We start from the raw sequence: 23,744 nt of genomic DNA, 5'->3' as shown, positions 1-23,744 counted from the left end.
GGATCCGTCTCGCTTCCGTTATGCAGGACGGAAAGAAAAACAGACGGATCCGTTCTGCTGGCCACAGACTTCTATTATGACGGATGTGTCTCTTAAAGGCTTCCGTTTTGCATTCCATCCAGGAATTCTGTTATAAATGGAACCTATAAACGGAATACCCTAACACAAGAACATTTTCAGCTCTGCAAAGATTTACTATCATTTATGTCTGAAAGAAGGTGTAAGGCTCCATTCACACGTCCGTGGTGTGTTGCGGACCCGCAAAACACCCGCCCGGCACCCCTATAAAAATGCCTATTCTTGTCCGCAGCTGCGGACAAGAATAGGACATGTTCTATCTTTTGCGGAGCTGCGGACCCGAAGATCGGGGCCGCGCTCCGCAATTGCGGATGCAGACAGCACACTGTGTGCTGTCCGCATCCATTCCGTCCCCATAGAGAATGAATGGGTCCGCACCCGTTCCGCAAATTTTCGGAACGAATGCGGACCCATTTGCGGACGTGTGAAAACGATGGCAGTCATGGGCTGGAGTGGATGAGGTGCGCGTTTTGTCCGAAATCAGGCAACCCTCCCAGGCGGCGTAAACATTTTCTTCAGGACATTGTTCTCCTGCAGAGATGGGAATGTGAAAATGCCTGAAGCCGTGACAAGAGCTGCATCATGGGGTGAATAATAATAATAATAATAATAATAATAATAATAAAAAAAAATTAAAAAAAAGGGGGTCCAAAACACAAACATGCAGAAAACACTAAAAATTCCATGTGAAGTAATATTAACATCAGGTTTTATAGTTAATTGCTCCTATCACACCAGTATATTTGGCAGCACTTTATTATCACATGTTGCAGTTATTTAGCACTTTTTTCTCTTTTTGATGCAGGTTGCTTTGCACTTTTCATTGCCATTCAGGGTCTACCACAGAGGCACAGGTGATATATATATATATATATATATTTATTATATCTTAATTCAATTATCAGAGAGAAGCCTAAGGCCTCATGCACACGCCCGTATGTATTTTGCAGTCCGCAAAAAAATACGGACGACGTCCGTGTGCATTCTGTATTTTGCAGAACAGTACTATGCTTGTCCGTAATGCGGACAATAATAGAACACGTCTAGTGTTGAGCGAACTTGTGTTTTAAGCTCAGCGTCTAAAGCTCGGGTTATCAAAGAATCGAGCTATGGATTTCGCTACCACAGACTATAACGGAATTTAGAATCCACAACGCGATTCTTCAATAACCCAAACTTTAGATGCCAAACTTAAAACAAAAGTTCGCTCAACACTAGACATGTTCTATGTTTTTGCATAACAGAAATAGGGACATACGGAAACAGAATGTACACGGAGCAACTTCCATTTTTTTTCAGACCCATTAAAATGAATAGTTCCGTATACGGTCCACAAAAAAAAAAAAAAAAAAAAAAAAAAAAAAACACGTAACGGACACGGAAAGAAAATACATTCATGTGCATGAGCCCTAACCCTCCACACTAAATAGCTGCCTCCCTGTAATGTGGCTCAGCCTCTGAGCACTATGAACTGTGAGGAGCCTCAGACCAATGAACAGGTGTCACCGCACAAAACGTTCCCCTGCTGCAAGTCACAATATTCACGACATAAAGACCGGCAATAGTTCCTACCGAAGGTGTCATGTGTGTACCTCCTGCGCCGCGAGTGCTCCACATCCATAGACATGACTGCAGACGAGCCTCTCCGCCCGACACTGCCTCACAAGCGCCATCCACCGCTCCTCTACCCTGTTATAAGAAAGGATGGCTGATGTGCGCATGCGCGGTTTGGGTTGCTCTGAAGCACGCTGGGATTTGCTGTTGTGATGTTATTCAGGAGCACTAGGGGGCGCCCGCTCGAAGACTAGCGATTTCATCCAGCAGAGAATTGAGGTTCTCTACCTGTCCTATCAGATCTATGTATTTACATGCTGATGACCATTTTATCAGAAGGTGTCGGGCTTTTTGTGGTAAATAGAAGCCATATAATGTGAATTCTGAACTACTGCAGTCTAATAGTGTTCACCTAGAGGTCTGGGCACTAGTGTGGTGAGGTGTGGCATCTCCATGTACTGCTGCTGCTGTGGTGGACTGCCCATGGACTGTTATAGCCCTGTTCTTACCAAATGGGCACATAGGCACTGACTACACATCAAGGCAACAATGCTTTGCATCAAATTGCAACATTGGGCTTTCTTTAAACTTAAATTTGGTGTAAAAGGCTACAAAGCTGTTATACTGGGGGCAGTGATTAAAACTGGTGACAATGTAAATTGGCCTAGTTACCCATAGCAACCAATGACATCCTACCTTTCATAAAGTTTTTTTTTTTTTCATTGGAAGTCTATGGTGAACAGATACCACTTGACCAGTCTATGGTCCATTCACACGATCCGCGCATCCACAAAACACAGACATAAGCGATGTGGGTTCCGCTTTAGGAAAAAGCAAAGAAAGTCCAGTGGCACTGACCATTAGTTGCGGTTCTTCTTTATTGTATATTCCAAGATGAGGATACATGTAAAAGAACACAGACGGCAGCGGGTGGACAACGTACTTGCAGTGCAAGGGAAATGCGGCGACGGCCATTTCGCGGGTATAGCGCTTCGTCAGGCCAGCATATCAGCGGCAAGAAAATGCCTGCTTTCATACCTGTCCGACGTCACTGGGCGGCGCTCACCTGTGAGGTCAGACCAGGGTCGAAGGTGTGCTCACCATACAGAGGCTGTCTGCATTCGTTAAAACCAATAAACAGAAACACATATAAAGAAACATAAACCATAGCAATTCTACAGGAACACTCCCATGTCTATTTTCTCATTTAATCCCAAGGGACCCATCGTATCGGTGCGCAGTATCCACCTGCTTTCTCTTCTAAGTAACTCCCGATGCCTGTCTCCGCGATCTTTACGAGCTCAATACCTGCAAACCTGAGTACTTCACTTCTTCCCCCATGATCGTGTTTTACATGATGTATGAGGTGCGGACAACCCTTCTCAGAGGTGAGAGAGGCAAGATGTTCCTTTATTCTCTAATTAAGGCCTCATGCACACGTTGTTTTTTTCGGCTTCCGTTCCGTTTTTTTTGCGGTCTTAGGCATGACATTGATAAAATCCGTGACAGAACCACTGAGGTGGAGAGGAGATTGGGTGAGGTGGAGGACGTGGCCCACTTGGGAGAAAATCACGTCAGAGCCCTGCAGCAGCAGGTGAAGGCCTTGCAAGCAAAAGTGGATGACGCCGAAAACCATAATAGGCGAAATTACATACGTATTATGGGTCTGCCCGAGAGTGCTGAAGGCCAGTCGCCTGAGATCTTTGCAGAGCAACTTATTAAAAAATGTTTGGATCCCATCGATCTTTCCACCACATTTGTCGTTGAGAGAGCGCACAGAATACCTACCAAACCCTTGCCGCCGAGTGCTCCGGTGTGCCCCTTCATATTGAAAGTTCTAAATTATCGGGACCGTGATACTATCCTGGCGGCGGCCCGTCAGATACAGGATATTAGATTTGAAAACTCCAGGATCTCGCTCTACCCAGACTTTTCCTCGGAGGTCCAAAAACTGCGACGCCAGTTCTTTGCGGTGAGGGCTCGCCTGAGGGAAAAGGGCCTTCGTTATGCTATGTTGTATCCAGCTCGCTTAAGGATCCAAGATGGTAACTCTGTTAAATTCTTTCCTACTCCTCTGACTGGCTTGACAGGAGAGGCTGAGCTTCCAGGGCCCCCTATGTCTCAATGTCTTTGTGCACCGTACGGATGTCCAAATTATCTGCGGGTCTAAAACTGGGGACTGTTTAGTATACGTTTATTGGGTCTCTTCGATTTAGCAAGAAATTGCTAGCCTTAAAGTTTGGGATGATAGGCTCAGATAGGTTGGGGTGGTCTGGGCAGGGTGGGGCAATATGCTTAACATTGCTACTGTTATGGGTTACTTAATGTTATGTATGTTTGTCTTTTGTCTTGTGGTGTGTGTGGATGAGTGAATGGCCTGGATGTCCTGGGATTTTTGTGACTTATGTGGTTGGCCCTATTACATGATGGCGTGCTGTAACTTTATCTCCTGGAACGTCAGGGGACTTAATGACAAAGTGAAAAGATCTCTTGTTTTCAATTACTTGAAGAAATTCTCCCCAGACATGGTATTGCTGCAGGAGACTCACTTGAGAGGCCAAAAGCTGTTAGCATTAAAACATCCATGGGTTGGTTCATCATTCCACACCGTATATAGTAATTAGGTATGCTAGGGGAGTCTCTGTCCTGGTATCTAAATTAATCCCTTTTAAACTGCATTCGGTGCAGACTGATTTGTCTGGGCGGTATGTTATTGTACATGCTGCTATGCGGGGAAGAAACTACATAGTGGTGGGCCTATACATTCCCCCCCTTTCAGAGAGGAGTACTAGATGACATTATGGGAAAGGTATCGACTTTGCCGACTGATCCTCTAATTATGATGGGTGACTATAATGCAGTTTTGGATCCGATTGCAAATAGACTCCGTCCCCAGGCTTCGCATAATAGGTCACTTATCAATTAAGCCGATGCCCATGCTCTGACAGAAGGATGGAGATTTCTTCAATATTCCTGTCACTCGGCTTCTTTTGATACCTTGTCCCGTATAGATTTGGTGTTTGTTAACAGGGAGCTATTGCCGTGGCTGACTAAGGTGGAATACCTCCAGCGGGGTATCTCTGACCATGCCCCGTTACTAGTGATCTTGGCTATGCCGCTGGCACCCCCGGATAGGCAGTGGCGTCTAAATGCTAGATGGTTGGAAGTTTTACCGGTGGCCTGTGCAGCTCTTGAGGGAGCAACTGATTATTGGGCATCCAATGAGGAGGGGTCAGCTAATCCTACTGTTGAATGGGAGGCCTTTAAAGCGGTGCAGCGTGGCACATTTATACATGCCATTGCCTCGCATAGGAAAGAATTAGTGAGTACTAGGACCAAATTAGAAGAAGAGCTAGCTAACAAAGAATATGAGTATACTCAGAGTCCTAGCCCAGAGACCAGAGGGAGAGTGGGAAGAGGCCCAGAGGAGATATCATCTTCATCTACTAGACTACACTCAAAAGAAGCTTTAGTATCAGAAACAAGTGGTGTTCTCGGAAGGGGATAAAAACGGGAGGGCTTTGGCTTATTTAGCGAAAACAGAAAATCCTCAGACAGTGGTCTCCCTTATTACTAATGTGGAGGGAATTCAGTTTTCCCAACCAGGTGATATTTGTACTCAATTTGCCTGTTATTATTCTGACTTATATACCTCTAAAACGCCTTACACAGCTAGTGATATTCAGGGGTTTCTGAAGACAGTCCAGCTTACGCCTCTTTCCCGCTCTGACTTTTCTGGACGCTTCCATTGAGGTGGGGGAAGTCATGGCAGCGATAGAAAGCATGATGGTGGGGTGGTCTCCTGGGCTGTATGGTTTCCCGTTAGAATGGTACAAGGCAGATGTAGACAAACAAAGTGCGCGGTTGTTGAAACTCCTCAACTATGCCTTTGAGTGCAACAGATTGCCCCCATCATTCATGGAGGCGACTATTCTGGTAATCCACAAACCTAGGAAACCTCCGGACCAGTGCAGCTCATATAGACCAATCTCCCTTTTGAATGTAGATGCGAAAATCCTAGCTATACTTCTCGCTAGACGTCTCAGGGATGTAATTTTGTCAGTGATTGATCCTGATCAATCTGGCTTCATGCCGGGTAAGAGCACTGATATTAATCTTAGAAGATTGTTTACCAATTTACAGGTCTAACATGATAACGCGGGATTCCGAGCGATTGCTTCTCTCGATAAGAAAAAGGCATTCGACTCGGTTGAATGTAATTTTATGTGGGAAATTTTGAGCTGTCTGGGCTTCCCCCAATCCTTCATAAGGTGGGTACAATTACTATACCAAGCCCCTATGGCAAGGGTTAAATGGTACCTGTTGCGCCCCTTTGGCCTTCATAGAGGTACTAGGCAGGGGTGTCCCTTATCATCTATGTTATTTGCCCTAGTTATGGAACCACTTACCTAATTAGTTAACGGATCGGGTCTGATTGAAGGATGGTCCATAGCGGGAATACAGGAAAAGATTTCGCTTTACGCTGATGACCTACTGGTGTATCTAGCTGATACTGGTCCCTCTTTGGAAGCACTATTGGATACCATAGATGGCTTTGGGAAATACTCAGGCATCAGGGTTAATTGGAGTAAATCTAGTCTCTGCTTAATAGATGAGATGGATCCCGCAGATATAACGCCCTTGTCACGTTTGAAGGTAGTTGGATGTTTTGTCTATTTGGGGATAAGGATACATAGAGATCCCAGGCAGTTTTATCGGCTTAATATAATCCCCACTATGGAGTATATTACGCGTAAACTGGAAGCTTGGGGAAATTTGCCACTGACATTAATAGGTAGAGCGAATATGATAAAAATTGCATTGTTACCGAAACTTCTATATCTTTACAGATCAGCTCCTACAAAGATCCCCCATATCCACTTTGATTCCCTGGATAAGATTTTTTCCCCTTTTCTGTGGAAACACCAGTCCCCTCGCATTGCTAGGAAATCTTTGAAAGCCTTATATAATCAAGGGGGTTTGAGACTACCAGATATGTATTTGTACTACATCGCTGCCCAATTAGTGTATGCCTCTTGGTGGATTAGGGCAGATGCCAATAATCCTGCAGTTGTATTAGAGGCGGCTCTGGTGGGCTCTTATGAGGCATTGGCCAACTTGGTGTATCGGGCGGAGTGACCTCAGCCTTGCATTACACTGAAGCGATGGCTACAGTGGTGATGGCTTGGAAGCAGTTTGTGGTGACGCACATTGAGAGTGAGGGGAGTGTTACTTGGTCCCCGTATATACCATTGTGGCGCAACAAGCAGCTACAAGAACTGTTTCACTTATCCGACTATGAATTTTGGCCCCAAAGGGGTGTGTAGTACCCTACTCAATTGTATATGGATGGGGTCTTCTGTTCATTTGAGAACCTTTGCAGGGAATAAAATTTTCCCCATACATGTTTTTATCGGTACCTCCAGCTGAGGCACGCCTGTGAGGCCCAATTTAAATCCTTATCCCTTTGTTTGAAATGTGGCCCCATTGAATCTGTGGCTCGGTGGAAACAACCATATAAACCTATTTCATCATTCTATGTTGAAATTATGAAAAAAAAGATTTGCCGCTCTGTCGCTCCTTCGAGCGTTGGAGGGTTGATATCCCAGATCTGGAGGCATCTCACCTGGAGGAACTGAGCTCTGTCTGAAAGAACATGGTAATAAGTGCTTGTGACCAGCTCATTCAACTTAAGTGGGTACAAAGGGTTTATCTCACTCCAGTGCGCCTGCACCATATGCGTAGGCTCCCAGACCCTTCTTGTTCCAGGTGTGGAGAGCCGAGAGGATCTCTATATCACATGGTATGGACTTGTCCTGTTATGCAGAGGTACTGGAGTGAGATCTGAGATTTTATCTCCTCGAAGTTGGGGCTTCCGGGGATACTTTCTCCTATAGTCTGTCTGTTGGGATTGGTGACAGAAATAGTTCCTACCAAATATGGAAGGAAGTTGCTCCGTTACTTATGTTCGTTTACTTATGTTCTATGGGAGGAAAACAATCCTTTTGAATTGGAAACCACCCCAAAACCCTACCTTTGATCTCGGATCCAACTGATAAACGCTGACCTACAGATGTACAAACTCACTTATGCAGCAAGGGGGACTCCTAATAGGTTCGATCAGATTTGTGGCTTATGGCTATGTGTGCAGGGCACTATCAGATTTTATGTGCAGGGTTCTGGGACTCCAGGATGAATGAGTGTGTGTGTGTGAATGGTTGTCTAGTCCTGTACTCGTAAATATACCATGATGTAACACGGGACTGCCTATTTGATTAGTAACATATTGCCACTGTTTTATTCTGATGTATCTCCCGTTTAGGGATCCTTGTGAGTACTGGATTACGGACTTGTTGTCTGGCTGTCTTTGTTTTGAAAATTTAAAATGCTTTCTATAAATAGACACTATAAAAAAAAAATAATAATAATTAAAAAAAAAGAGGCCCTGTGTTTTAAATGTAGGGTCAGACGGCAATACTTCATATGTTTGCGTATTCCCCAGCTGCCTGTGAGCTTCACCTAGTCATGAGAACCACTTTACCCCCCTTGTCCGCCGGTTTAACAACAATATTATTTTGGCTTTGTAGCCACTTTAATGCTTTTTCTTCCCTTACATCTATGTTTTTGTCTGCCCGAGGGTAAACCAGGGCTTTAATTCCCTCTAGCACCCTACGTTGAAAGATGTCTATACTATTGCCGGCGGGCAAGGGGGGATCAAACGTGGATCCCACGCCCCCTCTAAAATCTTCCTGTGGAGCCTCCTGTGGTTGAGTACCCAGAGTGGATTCAGTCATCCATTCCAAACAAGATATTTCCATAGGGTTGAAGTCGGCAGTCATGTTGAACCCCAATGGTCCTATGGCCGCCGGCTTCTCACCCTCGCCTTCCTCCCGACTACTGCATGGTACCCTGCTGAACAACCTTCTCAAGTTTAACTTTCTCACAGATTTGAACAAATCAACTTCAAACCCGACTGGGTCAAACTGCTCCACCAGGTTGTAATTAAGGCCTCGGTTGAGGACTTTCTCACAGTCTGGTGGTAGCTCGGAGCCAGTCAGGTTGGTGACCAGATTATATGAAGTAGTGTCCTCTTCAATTATCGTCTCCAAGAGACATGTTTCCGTTTGTAGCCTTTTTCATATTTGTTTTGCCTTTTGCGTCGGCCCCTTCTGATTTCTCTTCTAAAGGGCGGTTGATGCCAGTACCACTGGACATGCCCTGGGACTGTAGATCGTCTGAGGCACTAGAATCGGAGTCAGTTGTCCAATAGTCACTTTTTTTCCGGCGCTGGCGTGTGCGTTGCCTTGCTTGTTTCTTCTGGTTCCAATCGAAGACCTTCCCTGTGTCAAAGTCCTGTTTGTCTCTCAGGAACTTGACGCTCTTTTTCGTCTTTATATCTCCTTGGATCACTAATAATTTTTTATCCAGGTGTTTAGTGTACACTTGCAGTTGGTTTTCTGTTAGCCGGGTCTGTAACATTTTCTTTGCTTTTAATAGTTCTTCACTTATTATTGTATACTCTTTTTAATTTCTTGTGAGCACCGTTTCTAAGATCTTTAAAGAAAATTGCAGATGAATGTGCTGCCAATCATTCATGAATTCCACGATGCGATGGGTCCCTTGGGATTAAGGGCTCTTTCACACTTGCGTTGTCCGGATCCGGCATGTACTCCACTTGCCGGAATTACACTCTGGATCCGGAAAAACGCAAGTGTACTGAAAGCATTTGAAGACGGAACCGTCTTCAAAATGCTTTCAGTGTTACTATGGCAGCCAGGACGCTATTAAGGTCCTGGTTGCCATAGTAGGAGCGGGGACCGGGGGAGCGGTATACTTACAGTCCGTGCGGCTCCCGGGGCGCTCCAGAATGACGTCAGAGCGCCCCATGCGCATGGATGACGTGTCCAATGCGATCACATGATCCATGCGCTTGGGGCGCCCTGACGTCACTCTGGAGCGCCCCGGGAGCCGCACGGACGGTAAGTATGCCGCTCCCCCGCTCCCCGCTACACTTTACCATGGCTGCCAGGACTTTAGCGTCCCGGCAGCCATGGTAACCATTCATAAAAAGCTAAATGTCGGCTCCGGCAATGCGCCGAAACGACGTTTAGCTTAAGGCCGGATCCGGATCAATGCCTTTCAATGGGCATTAATTCCGGATCCGGCCTTGCGGCAAGTGTTCCGGATTTTTGGCCGGAGCAAAAAGCGCAGCATGCTGCGGTATTTTCTCCGGCCAAAAAACGTTCCGTTCCGGAACTGAAGACATCCTGATGCATCCTGAACGGATTTCACTCCATTCAGAATGCATTGGGATAATCCTGATCAGGATTCTTCCGGCATAGAGCCCCGACGACGGAACTCTATGCCGGAAGAAAAGAACGCAGGTGTGAAGGAGCCCTAAATAAAAAAAATAGATATGGGAGTGTTCCTGTAGAATTGCTATGGTTTATGTTTCTTTATATGTGTTTCTGTTTATTGGTTTTAACGAATGCAGACAGCCTCTGTATGGTGAGCACACCTTTGACCCTGGTTTGACCTCACAGGTGAGCGCCACGGCTGAGCGCCGCCTAGTGACGTCGGACAAGGGGTGTGTACACAGGTATGAAAGCAGGCATTTTCTTGCCGCTGATATGCTGGCCTGACGAAGCGCTATATGCGCGAAATGGCCGTCGCCGCAATTCCCTTGCACTGCAAGTACGTTGTCCACCCGCTGCCTTCTGTGTTCTTTTACATGTATCCTCATCTTGGAATATACAAAAAAGAAGAACCGCAACTAATGGTGAGTGCCACTGGACTTTCTTTGCTTTTTCTTAAAGCCACATAGATAAAAGTAGGAATAGGCTGGTTAGGTGCAGCTGACATTAGCACATCGCTAATGTCAGCCAGTTTAATAGTGAAAATTCTAGTGATAAAAACCCTTTAAGGCCCCATGCACACGACCGTTCGTTTTTTTGCAGTCTTGATGGCGGAGGACAGCAGCAAGCTTTTTTTTTTTTTTTTGAGGGGGAGGGGAGTCTGTAGGCTCATAGAGGATTTAGGAGGACAATGTGCTCCAGTGTGCTTTCCTCCTACTCCTTCCCCAACCCCTTTAACTCCTTGCTGCTGATGCTGGGTGTGTGCATAGCCACCAATCATATTCTCCCCATCACATCAGTCACCCCTAATGCCCCCCAAAATGCCCAGGGGGGGGGGGGGGTATGACACAGGCAGGAGGAGCTATGTGTATGCGGGCTCCTGCCCTGCACTAGTTCAGCTGTGCTCGCATACATATCGTGCCCTGTATCCACTGTCCTGTGCCCACTCTGCTAAAGCCTGACATAGCCCATCTATGCCCGGCTTTACCAAAGCAGACAGGCAGGAGCAGTGATGTGTGATGTGATCACATTTATTCTATGTGTGTGTGTGTGTGTGTGTGTGTCTGTCCCTGTCCCTGTGTGTGTGTGTCTGTCCCTGTGTGTGTGTCTGTCCCTGTGTGTCACCATCACCATGCCCACAGTGTTCCTATGTCTTGACACAGCTGCATGAGGACGTTCTGTGCGGGGGAAGAAGAAGAAGAAAGAGGAGGCAGCGCCGCCAGCATGGAGTCCCGTAGGAGAGACACAGGGAGGCACACTAAGGACGTAGGTAACACTAGCACATGATCTACACTAGTGGTATCTGTGGTTTTACATAGGACTGCAGGTAACACTACCACATGATCTACACTAGTATTATCTGTGGTTTTACATAGGACTGCAGGTAACACTACCACATTATCTACACTAGTATTATCTGTGGTGTTACATAGGACTGCAGGTAACACTACTACATTTTAGGTAATCAGAGAGCCATCACTGTGTTATCTGTATTCAGAGAGCTATCACTGTGTTATTTGTGGTGTTACATAGGACTACAGGTGGCATCTACCACATTATCTGTACTCAGAGTTATCACAGTGTTATTTGTAGTGTTACATAGGACTGCAGATAAAACTTTTATGGAATATCCACAGGTCCCATAGATACAGATACCACAGGGTTTTGTTCCTACAGCATTCCCTTTGTCGAAAACTGACCTGTGCCCTTCATTCTCTGGGTCAGTACGAATACGTACCAACGTATGTATACATTTCTTTATTGGCAAATGGGGGAGGAGCCAGGACAGGAGGTGGGATAGGCCAGGAGTGGGTAGTGGGTGGGGTTAGGGGACCCAATTCATATTCTTGCTATGGGGCCTAGTGATTTCTATGTACGCCCCTATGTGCAAGACTTCTTTTTGATCACTTTTTTTTTTTTTTTTTGGGGATGTGAAGTGATGAAACAAATAACAAATTGGCCATCTGTTTGTCTACGGAGTAAATATTTTAAAATCTTAACAGTAATGGCATTTTCAGATGCATCAATTTCCATGATGTTTAGTTTTTGCATTGTTTCGTTTTATTTTTTATTTTTTTAAGTTGCCCTAGGTGACTATAAAATGCAATCATTAGATAGACAATTGTATTCTGTAATGGATTTCTATCCATTACAGAATACAGGATTCAGTAAATTCCTATGCAGTGCTGCCACCTGCAGGCCAGCATTAGAGTACACCAGTAATCAGTCTGAAAGCGTTGTACAGGCTCAGGCCTATTAGGTCCCTTTCACACAAGCGAGTTTTCCGTGTGAGTGCCATGCATGACGTGAACGCATAGCACCCGCAATGAGTCTGTGTACACTTCTGCATTACGTGAAAATCACAGCATGTTCTATATTCTGCGATTTTCACGCAGGTACATGAGACTCATTGAAATGAATGGGTCAGGATTCAGTGCAGGTACATGAGCATTTTCTTTTTACGCATCACTTCTGCGTTGCGTGAAAATCGCAGCATGTTCTATATCCAGCGTTTTTCACACTGCCCTGGCCCCACAGAAATGATTGGGGCTGCGTGCATAACGCATTGCATCCGGATGCAATGTGTTGCGTTGCGTTCCGTTTTAAACGCATGTTACTTAGCAACAATTGAAGGTAAATTCCACAGGAAATGAGCATTTTGTGTGTGTGGCTCCTGCTACCTGTGCAGAGCTGCTTTATTGGACATATTGCTGCCCTTGCTGAGCCACAGCCAAGATGCCAAGGCAACCCACCAAGCCTATGGATGTGGAGAAGCTTATAGTGATGGTCCAGGAGAGGCCCTGCATTTGGGACACCAGGTCGGGGGACTATCATGACCGATACAAAAAGAATGCCGCCTGGGTGGAAGTAACACAGGAGGTGTTCTCAAGTGTGTGGTCAAAACCCCCTGAACCAAAGCGCATGAGTTTAGGTAAGTGCACTGTACATATATATCTATATATACATGTGTCATATTCAGTTTCTGTTAACTAGCATAGCACATGTCTAACGTTGTCCTCCATTATATAGCACATGTGACACGAAAACATTGTTTGACATGTGCTATGCTAGTGACGACATTGTTTGACATGATGTGCTATGCTAGTGACGACATTGTTTCACATGTGCTATGCTACTGATGACACCCCTAGGTTAGCACATGGTAGTGATACAGTATTTCATCTTGAAAAAAATAGTTTTTTTAAATTGTTCGTAGTTGAAGAAGTAAAGAATAGATGGAGGAGCTGCCGGGACAAATTTAGAAAAGAAATGACCCATCAAGGCTGCAGTGGGTCGGGCCCACTTAAGAAAAGGCCCTATATGTTTAAGGAACAACTAATGTTCCTTCGTGACATAATGGATGTGCGACCGTAAGTATATATATATATATATATATATATATATATATATATATATAAAATCATATATGCTTGGTAATGTATAGGAAATTATCAGATTGACCAAAATAAAAATTAGAATCTTTTGAAGAGAGTGCCTGAGGATCTTTACTTGCGCACCCAAGGCGCACTTGGGATTGTTCTGGAGGCAGCCACTCCTCCAAATGACCTCACCGTTGTCTTTCGGGCCCTAGAAAACTGGCGGTTATATCGCAACATCAATAGGCCATCACCTAGGGCTCCTCCACAGATACCCATCAGGCCTCCCCACTACCCTCCTCCTCGCCAAACATTTGCCCTTCCACCCCAACAATATGGGAAGCAATACATTGGTGACACATCATATATGCATCAATCTCCCCCCGGATCTCAGGCTGCTCCACCCCAGCACTTAGGACCCTTTTCTCAGGGCACTTACCAGCCCTCTCAATTTGAAGTTTCCCTGGCCACACCAGGACGTTATTATAATTTGTAATTATGTTTGTTATATTGTAAGAAATTATCATTACATTGTCAGATCAGACTATTGTTTTTTATTTGTTGATTTTTCAATTAAATAAAAACAAAAGACAAAAAAGTAATTGGTTTTATTTTTTATTTAAAGTTCCGTATTTTTTGCCCTAGAAGACGCATTCCCCTGCGTCTTATGGGGGCAAATACTAATGAGCGCTTCCATTATGGAAGTGCTCATTAGTACCGGAGGACCAGGAAGCAGTGAAGGCTCTGTACTCACCGTTTCCCGGTCCTCGGCTGTCGGCTGTGCAGTGGCTGCGCACAGCGTAAGGGCGCTTTGTGACCTCACGCCATGCGCGCCGGTTCACAGCACAGCCAACAGCAGGAGGAAGAAGATCGCGGGCAGTGATGAGCAGCGGCGGCGTCCAAGAGCAGAAGAGGTAAGTGGTTTATTTATTTTATTAAACATAAGGCGCTGGGGGCCAAAATGAGAGGCAATAGGGGGCTACAGAGGGCTCCTATGAGACAATATGGGCAATATGAGAGTCAATGTGGGGCCGCAGGGGGCTCATAGGAGGCTATGGGGCAATATGAGAGGCAATATGGGGCTACAGAGGGCTCATATGAGGCAATGGGGGCTGCTGGTAGCCAAAATGAGAGGCTATGGGGGCTACAGAGTGCTCATATGAGGCAATGGGGGCAATATGAGAGGCAATGGGAGGCTACAGAGAGAGGGCTGATATGAGGCAATAGGGGCTGCTGGGGGCCAAGATCAGAGGCAATGGGGGATACTGAGGGCTGATATGAGGCAATGGGGGCTAATATGAGAGGCAGTGGGGGCTGTTGGGGGCTGATATGAGGTCTGATTGGGGGTCATTCATATTGGGGTCTGAGCTAAGATCTGATTGTGGGTCTGATCTGAGGGCTTGTTGGGGTCTTATTAACATTGAGGGTCTGATTGGGGCTGTTAGCTGAGGTCTGATCTGAGGTCTAATGAAAAATATTTTTTTCTTATTGTCTTCCTCTAAAACCTAGGTGCGTCTTATAGGGCGAAAAATACGGTAATATACACTGTAATTTAATTGAAATATAGTTGTAAAGATGACTTGTTACTGTATATTGTAATAATGAGGGATTAGTTTATATTTCACACACATTTCAACTTACATTATGCATGCAAAATATGTAAGCTCGCAACCCACATCAAGGGTCCTCATCGTTTTGAGAGTCCCTAACTAATAAAAATCAAAAATAGTAACTAAAAAAATTATCCATCCAGGATATATACACTGTATAGTCAGCTTGAGGGGAAGGAAAAAAAATTATGTTGCTCCACGTGAAGAGTGCTGTTGCTAAAAAGGGAATGAACCAACTGGAGACATAAAATAGTCAGAAGATAATTCCCTCACTCTCAGTCCTGCTGAACCAGCTCTTCCAAGTTGAGAGGGGTATCCATGGACTGCTGCTGTAAAGATGGCCGCATCTTCATCAGGAGTGGCCTCATATATGCGAATGTAGTTATGGAGAACTACACAAGCTTTTATAACATTATTAACATTTTCTGGGGCCAGCTGGATGACCGAAAAAAAAGATACACCATTTGCTGGCTAAGATCCCGAAGGCACACTCCACAAACCTTCTGGCCCTGCTTAAACGATAGTTGAGTAATGTGCGCTTTTCTCATCCAATCCTCACCTGGGGAAAGGACGTATGAGGTTTGGCGATAGGGAAAACCCCTCATCGCCAACTATGACATATGGTGCAGGTGGGCCAGAGGAGCAAGGAAGAGGAGCTGGCTGGGGAATGTCCAGTTGGTTGGACTGAAGCCACCGACGCATTCTGGAAGCCCGGAAGATGCGAGCATCAGCCGAACTTCCATAGGCCCCGATATCTACAATTATAAACCTGTAGTTTGTGTCAACCAAGGCCAACAAAACTACAGAGAAAAACTGTTTATAATTATAGAATCGGGACCCTGAGCTCGGTGGCTTCTTCACCCGTATGTGCTTCCCGTCAAGGGCACCAATACAGTTGGGAAATTGTGCCCTCTCCAGTAAGCCCTGGGCAATCTGAAGCCACTGCTGCCTTGTTGGTTATGGCAGCACAGCAGCTCGCAGTCGCAACCAAATGGTGGCCCAGGTTGCCCTCACTATCCCAGCAATTGTGGAGGTCCCCATGCGGAATTCAAAATGTAACGAGGAAAAATAATTTCCTGTGGACAAAAATCTGTGAACAAAAAATAAAAACGATCAGGCAACGGTCAAAACACTATCACCATCCACTATATTTATTTAATATGCCACATGAAATCATGTGCACAAATATTTATATACCTGAGAGTTAGCCTTTCCTCAGCTGAAATCAAAACATCCGGTAACAGGGGGAAGTAGCCAATAGGAGGCCGTGACGATGACCATCCTCCCTAGCGTCACCTTTAAGGTGGTGTAGCTTTTCTGGAAATGGTAGGGGGTAAGATGCAACATTCTCTGGCATATGTGTGCCACAATTCTAGCATAAAATTCTGCCACAGACTAAGTCAACCAATAGTTGGTATAGAGTCTATAGGGTCTATCCCTGTACCAGGTTTATCATCCAGACTGAGCCCCTGTGATAAATTTTGTGCATGATGAGCACCTAGGCTTATTACCTCTACACTGATACATCCACCTTGTGCCGATCACCAACAAAGCTCTCCACAGTACCGCACCTCCCAACATCTCCTCCCTCCTCTCTATCTAATTGTGCTCTCCATTTAAGGCCTCATGCACACGATCGTTGTTCTGGTCCGCATCCGAGCCGCAGTTTTTGCGGCTCGGGTGCGGACCCATTCCGTTCCGTGGCCCCGCAAAATAATACAACATGTCCTTTTCTTGTCCGTTTTGCGGACAAAAATAGGCATTTCTACAATGGGCCGCCTGTTCCGTTCCACAAATTGCGGAAGGCACACGGGCGGCTTCCGTGTTTTGCGGACCTGGAATTTGCGGACCACAAAAAACCGAACGGTCATGTGCATGAGGCCTAAGACTAACATCCTTCATAAACCAAACCTCTCACTTCTTTCAAGCTGCCCCAGTTAATGGTATGTGCTACCTCAGACAATTAGGTAAACTTCCAACAACCACAGTTTTAGGCACGACCTTCCTCCAACAGTATCAACCACACAACATACACTCAAGTGCACTACATATACCAGATGGTGGCTCGCTCCTGCAGTTGTACTTCCCTATTTACACTCTTTGACAAAAAAAATAATGACACACCCGGATCGAAATGTCGTATTGCAGAAAAACTTGCATGGTGTGGTCTGATTAGACTCTGGTTCTTGTCACAGGAGGGCATAAAAAGTTTTCCTGCTGCTCTATAAAAAAGGCTGTCATTGGCTACTTTTGGGTAGTGAACTTCGTAGTGATTGTTGACTAGACATGCCTTTGAGATGCATTAGAAGACATTTTGCCCAGTTGACAGATATTGAGAGGGGGCACATCACTGGACTGAGAAGCAGGATGATTGTTTCAATTAATTGCCTGTCATCTAGTCTGCTCTGACCTACATGTTAGGAGTTGTTTGGAGCAGTGGTTACATGAGGTCATGCACACATGGTGAACAGGCTTTGGGCGGCCCAGACAGATAATTTTTTTGATCCACCAACAAGCACGAGCAGCTTCCACATTTCATTGTCCACCATGCAGACACAGCTGGCACCTTCATTACACATCCCTGTCTCTGCCCGGACCATTTACAAGCACTTTAGTTTACAGTGGTATCGTGAACGGGAAACATGGACTGCTACAGACTGGATCTGTATCATTTTTAGCGAACAATGCAGGCTCACCAGATTTATTGCCAATCGAGCATGTATGGGACTGGCTGGGACACTAGCTTTAGCAACCTACAAGTGTGCAAGGTCTATAGGCCCAGTGGCAACATCTGTTGGCAAATGTGCCACAGGATGTCATACAGAACCTGTATACCTTCATGCCCAACCATATCTCATCTTGTATCCAGGCTAGAGACAGCCCAACAGGTACTAGAACGTCCTTTCAGTTGTATAGTTTTCCCCAATTAACGTATCCTTTCACTCTAATATTGTAATCACTTGCATATATCATCATTACATTCACACATATGAAGTTTCATTTCATTTTAACAACTCCTTCTTGGTGCATTATTGGTTTTTTTTTGTCAATGAGTGTAGATGGCCATTGTACGAATCAAGCAGTGCTACCTCTTGTGCCATTCCTATTTCCACATCAATTGTAAACTTTTTGCAAGCAGGGACCTCACTCCTATTGTTTGAATTGTTTTCATTTTGTAATGTAATAGATTTTGTTGTTACATGTGTTCTCTGAAGCGGTGGTGAACATGTTGCCACTATACAAATAAAGGTTATTATTGTCTATGTTTACACAATCTACAGAATTAGTAATTGTATTTTATGATGTAGTGTGTTCTAGGCATGCTCTGTGACCCGTGTAGAGGTCACTGTGCAGGGAGGAGAGGAAGTTAAGACTATGTTACCTATATATGTTACCTTTTAATGGCAATGAGGCATGTGATGATAATGAGACGACTGCTTAAAAGTGATTTGTGCAAAATAGGAAGTTCAAGGCTTCTCACATCTATTCCCTAGAACCATGCAGAATAATTGATGAGAAAAGTCCTAGGGGATTGAAATGTCTAGCGCTAGCTAAGTGGCTATAATAAAATATTACACTTCTATAAGTTATGTTTGAAAAAAAATGGACTATGCATTGCATAATGAGTGCTATGGCCTTTTAATAAAAATACAGAACTGAAAATGTTGGAAAACTGCAAGATATCAAGATTTTTTAAACTATAGTGAAATGGAAAATGAGAAAAACAATCGCCAAAAAATAAAATAAAAATATAGGGGACATTTATGAAGACTGGTATTTTCTTCTCCAGTCTTGATTTCCTCTGCCAGGTGGAGGATGTGCCTTATTTGGGTTATCCTCCAGCAAGCCATGCGCCAGGCTGAAATCTATGGCAGCCCCCTAGGTATCATAGATTTGTCTTCAAATTGAGTAAAATAATAAATAAATCCACATCCGAAAATTTGCATGAATGAAGACAAATGTGCTGAGCCCTTATGTTCTGCTCCTGCCCTCAACACTCCCTCTTTTCGGAAATCAGCAAGGACAGCATAGAAACGCCACTTGTGACAAAATTTCATGGTGTGTAATACGTTGTAAATACAGGGTTTGCTTCGTTTTTTTACGCCGGAAAACTTGCCTGGGAGAAGTCATAACTTTGCTTCTATATCTTTCAAGTAAAAAACACTGGGAAACATTTATCAAGACTGATGTATTATTTACCTGTCTTGATTCTTCCTGCACATCCAGAGGATGCGCCAAGTTTATGGAGAGGCTCCCACTCCTCTAGATCATTTAGCATATCCTCCTGCCATGTGACAGACTATAACCTACAGCAGCCTCCTAGGTGCCATAGGGTTGGTGTCACAGTCTTATTGTTGTTTGACCGTGACGCAGTTGCCGTGCAGACTCGTTGCTGATGGCTACGTGTAGTTTTTGGTTTGCATGTGCAATTCCCCTTTAAGGTGTGCCTCCCTGCTGTTTGGTGTGCTATGGGTTAATCTCCTAACTAGTGGCCTCAAGCTTGTTATATACCTGTGGCTTGCAGGCTGGGGGCAGTGGTTGTTTGGTGATGGAGCTCTGCTCCTTGCCTGGGTGTTCCAGCCCAGTCCTTGAGGGCCACCTTATTGGACATACAGTTGCAAGAAAAAGTATGTGAACCCTTTGGAATGATATGGATTTCTGCACAAATTGATCATAAAATGTGATCTGATCTTCATCTAAGTCACAACAATAGACAATCACAGTCTGCTTAACCGCCTCACGTCCGCCCATAGGATATAAACGTCCTATGGGTGGACGTCTATTTCTGACAGCACGTCTATTTCTGACAAACTATAGCTCTCAGAACATGGACACATTAAAACATAATTTTTTGGTTTCAAAAATGCTATTATTGTGTAAAACTTTAATAAATGAGAAAAAGTATACATATTAGGTATCGCCACGTCCGTAACAATCTGCTCTATAAAAATGTCACTTGACTGAACCCCTCAGATGAACGCTGTAAAAATAAATAAATAGAAACTGTGCTAAAACAACCAATTTTTTGGTCACCTTGCCCCATAAAGTGTTATAATGAATGATCAAAAAATCATATGTACCCAAAAATAGTACTAATAAAACTGGCACCTTATCCCCTAGTTTCCAAAATGGGGTCACTTCTTGGGAGTTTCTACTGTAAGGGTGCATCAGGGGGCTTCAAATGGGACATGGCATCTAAAAACCATGTGGAGTTCCTTTCCTTCTGCGCCCTGCCGTGTGCCCATACAGCAGTTTACGACCACATGTGGGGTGTTTCTGTAAACCGCAGAATCTGGGTAATAAATATTGAGTTTTGTTTGGCTGTTAACCATCGATGTGTTAAAGAAAAAAATTGATTAAAATGGAAAATCTGCCAAAAAAGTGAAATTTAAAAATTTGATCTCCATTTTCCTTTAATTCTTGTGGAACGCCTAAAGGGTTAACGAAGTTTGTAAAATCGGTTTTGAATACCTTGAGGGGTGTAGTTTCTACAATGGGGTCATTTATGGGGGTATCCACTATGTAGGCCCCACAAAGTGACTTCAGACCTGAACTGGTCCTTATAAAGTGGGTTTTGGCAATTTTCTTAAAAATTAGAAGAATTGCTTCTAAACTTCTAAGCCTTCTAACGTCCTAAAAAAATAAAATGACATTTCCAAAATGATGCCAACATAAAGTAGACATATGGGAAATGTTAAATAATAACTATTTTATGAGGTATCACTTTCTGTTTTGAAAGCAGAGAAATTGAAATTTAGAAAATTGCAAATTTTTCAAATTTTTGGGTAAATTTGGGATTTTTTCATAAATAAAGGTGAAATATTTTGACTCAAATTTATGACTATCATGAAGTACAATGTGTCACGAGAAAACAATCTCTGAATGACTTGGATAAATAAAGGTGTTCCAAAGTTATTACCACATAAAGTGAGATATGTCAGTTTTGCAAAATTTGGCCTGGTCAGGAAGGGGGCAAAGGGCCCAGATGGGAAGTGGTTAAACTAATAACACACAAAGAATTAAATGTTACCATGTTTTTATTGAACACACCATGTAAACATTCACAGTGCAGGTGGAAAAAGTATGTGAACCCCTGGATTTAATAACTGGTTGAACCTCCTTTGGCAGCTATAACTTCAACCAAACGTTTCATGTAGTTGCAGATCAGACGTGCACAACGGTCAGGAGTAATTCTTGACCATTCCTCTTTACAGAACTGTTTCAGTTCAGCAATATTCTTGGGATGTCTGATGTGAATCGCTTTCTTGAGGTCATGCCACACATCTCAATCGGGTTGAGGTCAGGACTCTGACTGGGCCACTCCAGAAGGCGTATTTTCTTCTGTTTAAGCCATTCTGTTGTTGATTTACTTCTATGCTTTGGGTTGTTGTCCTGTTGCAACACCCATCTTCTGTTGAGCTTCAGCTCGTGGACAGATGGCCTTAAGTTCTACTGCAAAATGTCTTGATAAACTTGGGAATTCATTTTTCCTTCGATGATAACAATCCGTCCAGGCCCTGATGCTGAAAGTACTAGCTTCAAGTACTACATTAAGTACTAGTAAAGAGATATTGCAGGAGATAGTCAGGAGGTAGGCTGGAAGGTGGAAACAATACAAAAAAAAAAAGGTAAGATTTGTTTGATTTAAAGTTACACATTTATTTTTTTATTTTTTTATTTTTTTCTCCTCTTTAAAATGGCAGACTTGGTTCAGTGCAGGAATTGTTGTGCATTTATTTCATGTTCCACTCTTTGGAGATTCGGATGCTGTCAGATCTGTAGACAGTTCTCCTTACTGCAGCAGGAAATTGCATTTTTGAAAGCTGAAATATTTAAATTATCTGTTAAACAAACTCCAGCTAGGACTGCTGCAATGCCACTGCCACAGAGGACCCCCAGAAATGGCAGATGGGTTAATGTAGGTTCTGGAAGTCTTAGAGTGGTGGATAGAAGACATGTCCCACAGTCGGTGGTTCTCCATAATTCATTTGCAGCACTCTCAGAATGTAAGGACAACATGGATATGGACTCAAGCACAGAGGGTGAGAAACCATCGACTCCTATGTCTAATGTATGCAACAAAAAAGATAAAGTGAAGTCTCAAAGGATGCAGCTGTTGCTGGGTGATTCAATCATAAGAAGTGTGGAGCTTAAAGAAAATGGTTTTGTGAGATGTCTCCCTGGGGCTACTGCTAGAAGAGATAGAAGACGTATTATTAATATTGTTAAGCAAGCAAAGCAGGAAGGGGACGTGGATGTTCTTGTCCATCTAGGGACAAATGACCTGGCTTTCAATGAAGTGTCAGAGGTGAAAAAATCTTTTATCACACTTGGTAATGACGTACAGGATTTTGCATCCACCATTTCATTTTCTGAAGTTCTGCCTGTGCATAATGTTCAGAATGATAGGCAGAGGCGCATAAAGGAGTTCAACATATGGCTTGGTAAATGGTGTCAAGAGCAAGGATTTGGCTTTGTTTCTCATGATAGCTCTACTTGGAATATCACACCTACACGATTGGAAATTGGCAAATGTCGTGCCCATTCACAAGAAAGGTAGTAGGGAGGAATCGAGCAACTATAGACCAGTGAGTCTGACATCAATAGTAGGCAAATTAATGGAAACCCTATTAAAGGATAGGATTGTGGAACATCTAAAATCCCATGGATTGCAAGATGAAAAACAACATGGGTTTACTTCAGGGAGATCATGTCAAACAAATCTTATAGATTTTTTTGACTGGGTGAATAAAATAATAGACGGTGGAGGTGCAGTAGACATCGCATATCTAGATTTTAGTAAGGCTTTTGACACTGTCCCACATAGAAGACTTATCAATAAACTGCAGTCATTGAGCATGGACTCCCATATTGTTGAGTGGATTAGGCAGTGGCTGAGTGACAGACAACAGAGGGTTGTAGTCAATGGAGAACATTCAAAACAAGGTAATGTTACCAGTGGGGTTCCACAGGGATCTGTACTGGGACCGATTTTGTTTAATATCTTCATAAGTGATATTGCAAAAGGCCTCGCTGGTAAGGTTTGTCTTTTTGCTGATGACACAAAGATATGTAACAGGGTTGATGTTCCTGGAGGGAAACGCCAAATGGAAAAGGATTTAGGAAAACTAGAAGAATGGTCAGAACTCTGGAAACTGAAATTTAATGTGGATAAGTGCAAGATAATGCACCTGGGGCGTAAAAACCCAAGGGCAGAATATAGAATATTTGACACAGTCCTGACCTCAGTATCTGAGGAAAGGGATTTAGGAGTAATTATTTCAGAAGACTTAAAGGTGGGAAGACAATGTAATAGAGCAGCACGAAATGCCAGCAGAATGCTTGGATGTATAGGGAGAGGTATAAGCAGTAGAAAGAGTGAAGTGCTTATGCCGCTGTACAGAACACTGGTGAGACCTCACTTGGAGTATTGTGCGCAGTACTGGAGGCCATATCTCCAGAAGGATATAGATACTCTAGAGAGAGTTCAGAGAAGAGCTACTAAACTAGTACATGGATTGCAGGATAAAACTTACCAGGAAAGGTTAAAGGACCTTAATATGTATAGCTTGGAAGAAAGAAGAGACAGAGGGGATATGATAGAAACTTTTAAATACATAAAGGGAATCAACTCGGTAAAGGAAGAGAGCATATTTAAAAGAAGAAAAACTACCACAAGAGGACACAGTTTTAAATTAGAGGGGCAAAGGTTTAAAAGTAATATAAGGAAGTATTACTTTACTGAGAGAGTAGTGGATGCATGGAATAGC

At 43.8% G+C, this 23,744-nt stretch overlaps 1 protein-coding gene across 1 annotated transcript in view; it reads right to left on the bottom strand.

Moving 5' to 3' along the window:
• The window catches only part of LOC120984808 (putative cation exchanger C521.04c), a 158,661-nt gene extending 143,388 nt beyond the window's left edge, over window positions 1–15,273 (bottom strand). Inside the window, exons 1-2 of the mRNA XM_040413434.1 lie at window positions 15,264–15,273; window positions 1,651–1,760 (exon numbers count right to left, since the gene is read on the bottom strand). Of these exons, the coding sequence (XP_040269368.1) occupies window positions 1,651–1,705 (55 nt within the window). The 5' untranslated portion in view covers window positions 1,706–1,760; window positions 15,264–15,273. The remainder of the gene's footprint in view (window positions 1–1,650; window positions 1,761–15,263) is intronic.
• Window positions 15,274–23,744: the final 8,471 nt, after the last annotated feature.

This window comes from Bufo bufo, chromosome 1, assembly GCF_905171765.1.
Source record: "Bufo bufo chromosome 1, aBufBuf1.1, whole genome shotgun sequence".
Classification (NCBI taxonomy): Eukaryota; Metazoa; Chordata; class Amphibia; order Anura; family Bufonidae; genus Bufo; species Bufo bufo.
Note: the sequence above shows the minus strand (reverse complement) of the source record. Positions and strands in the feature narration are given on the sequence as shown.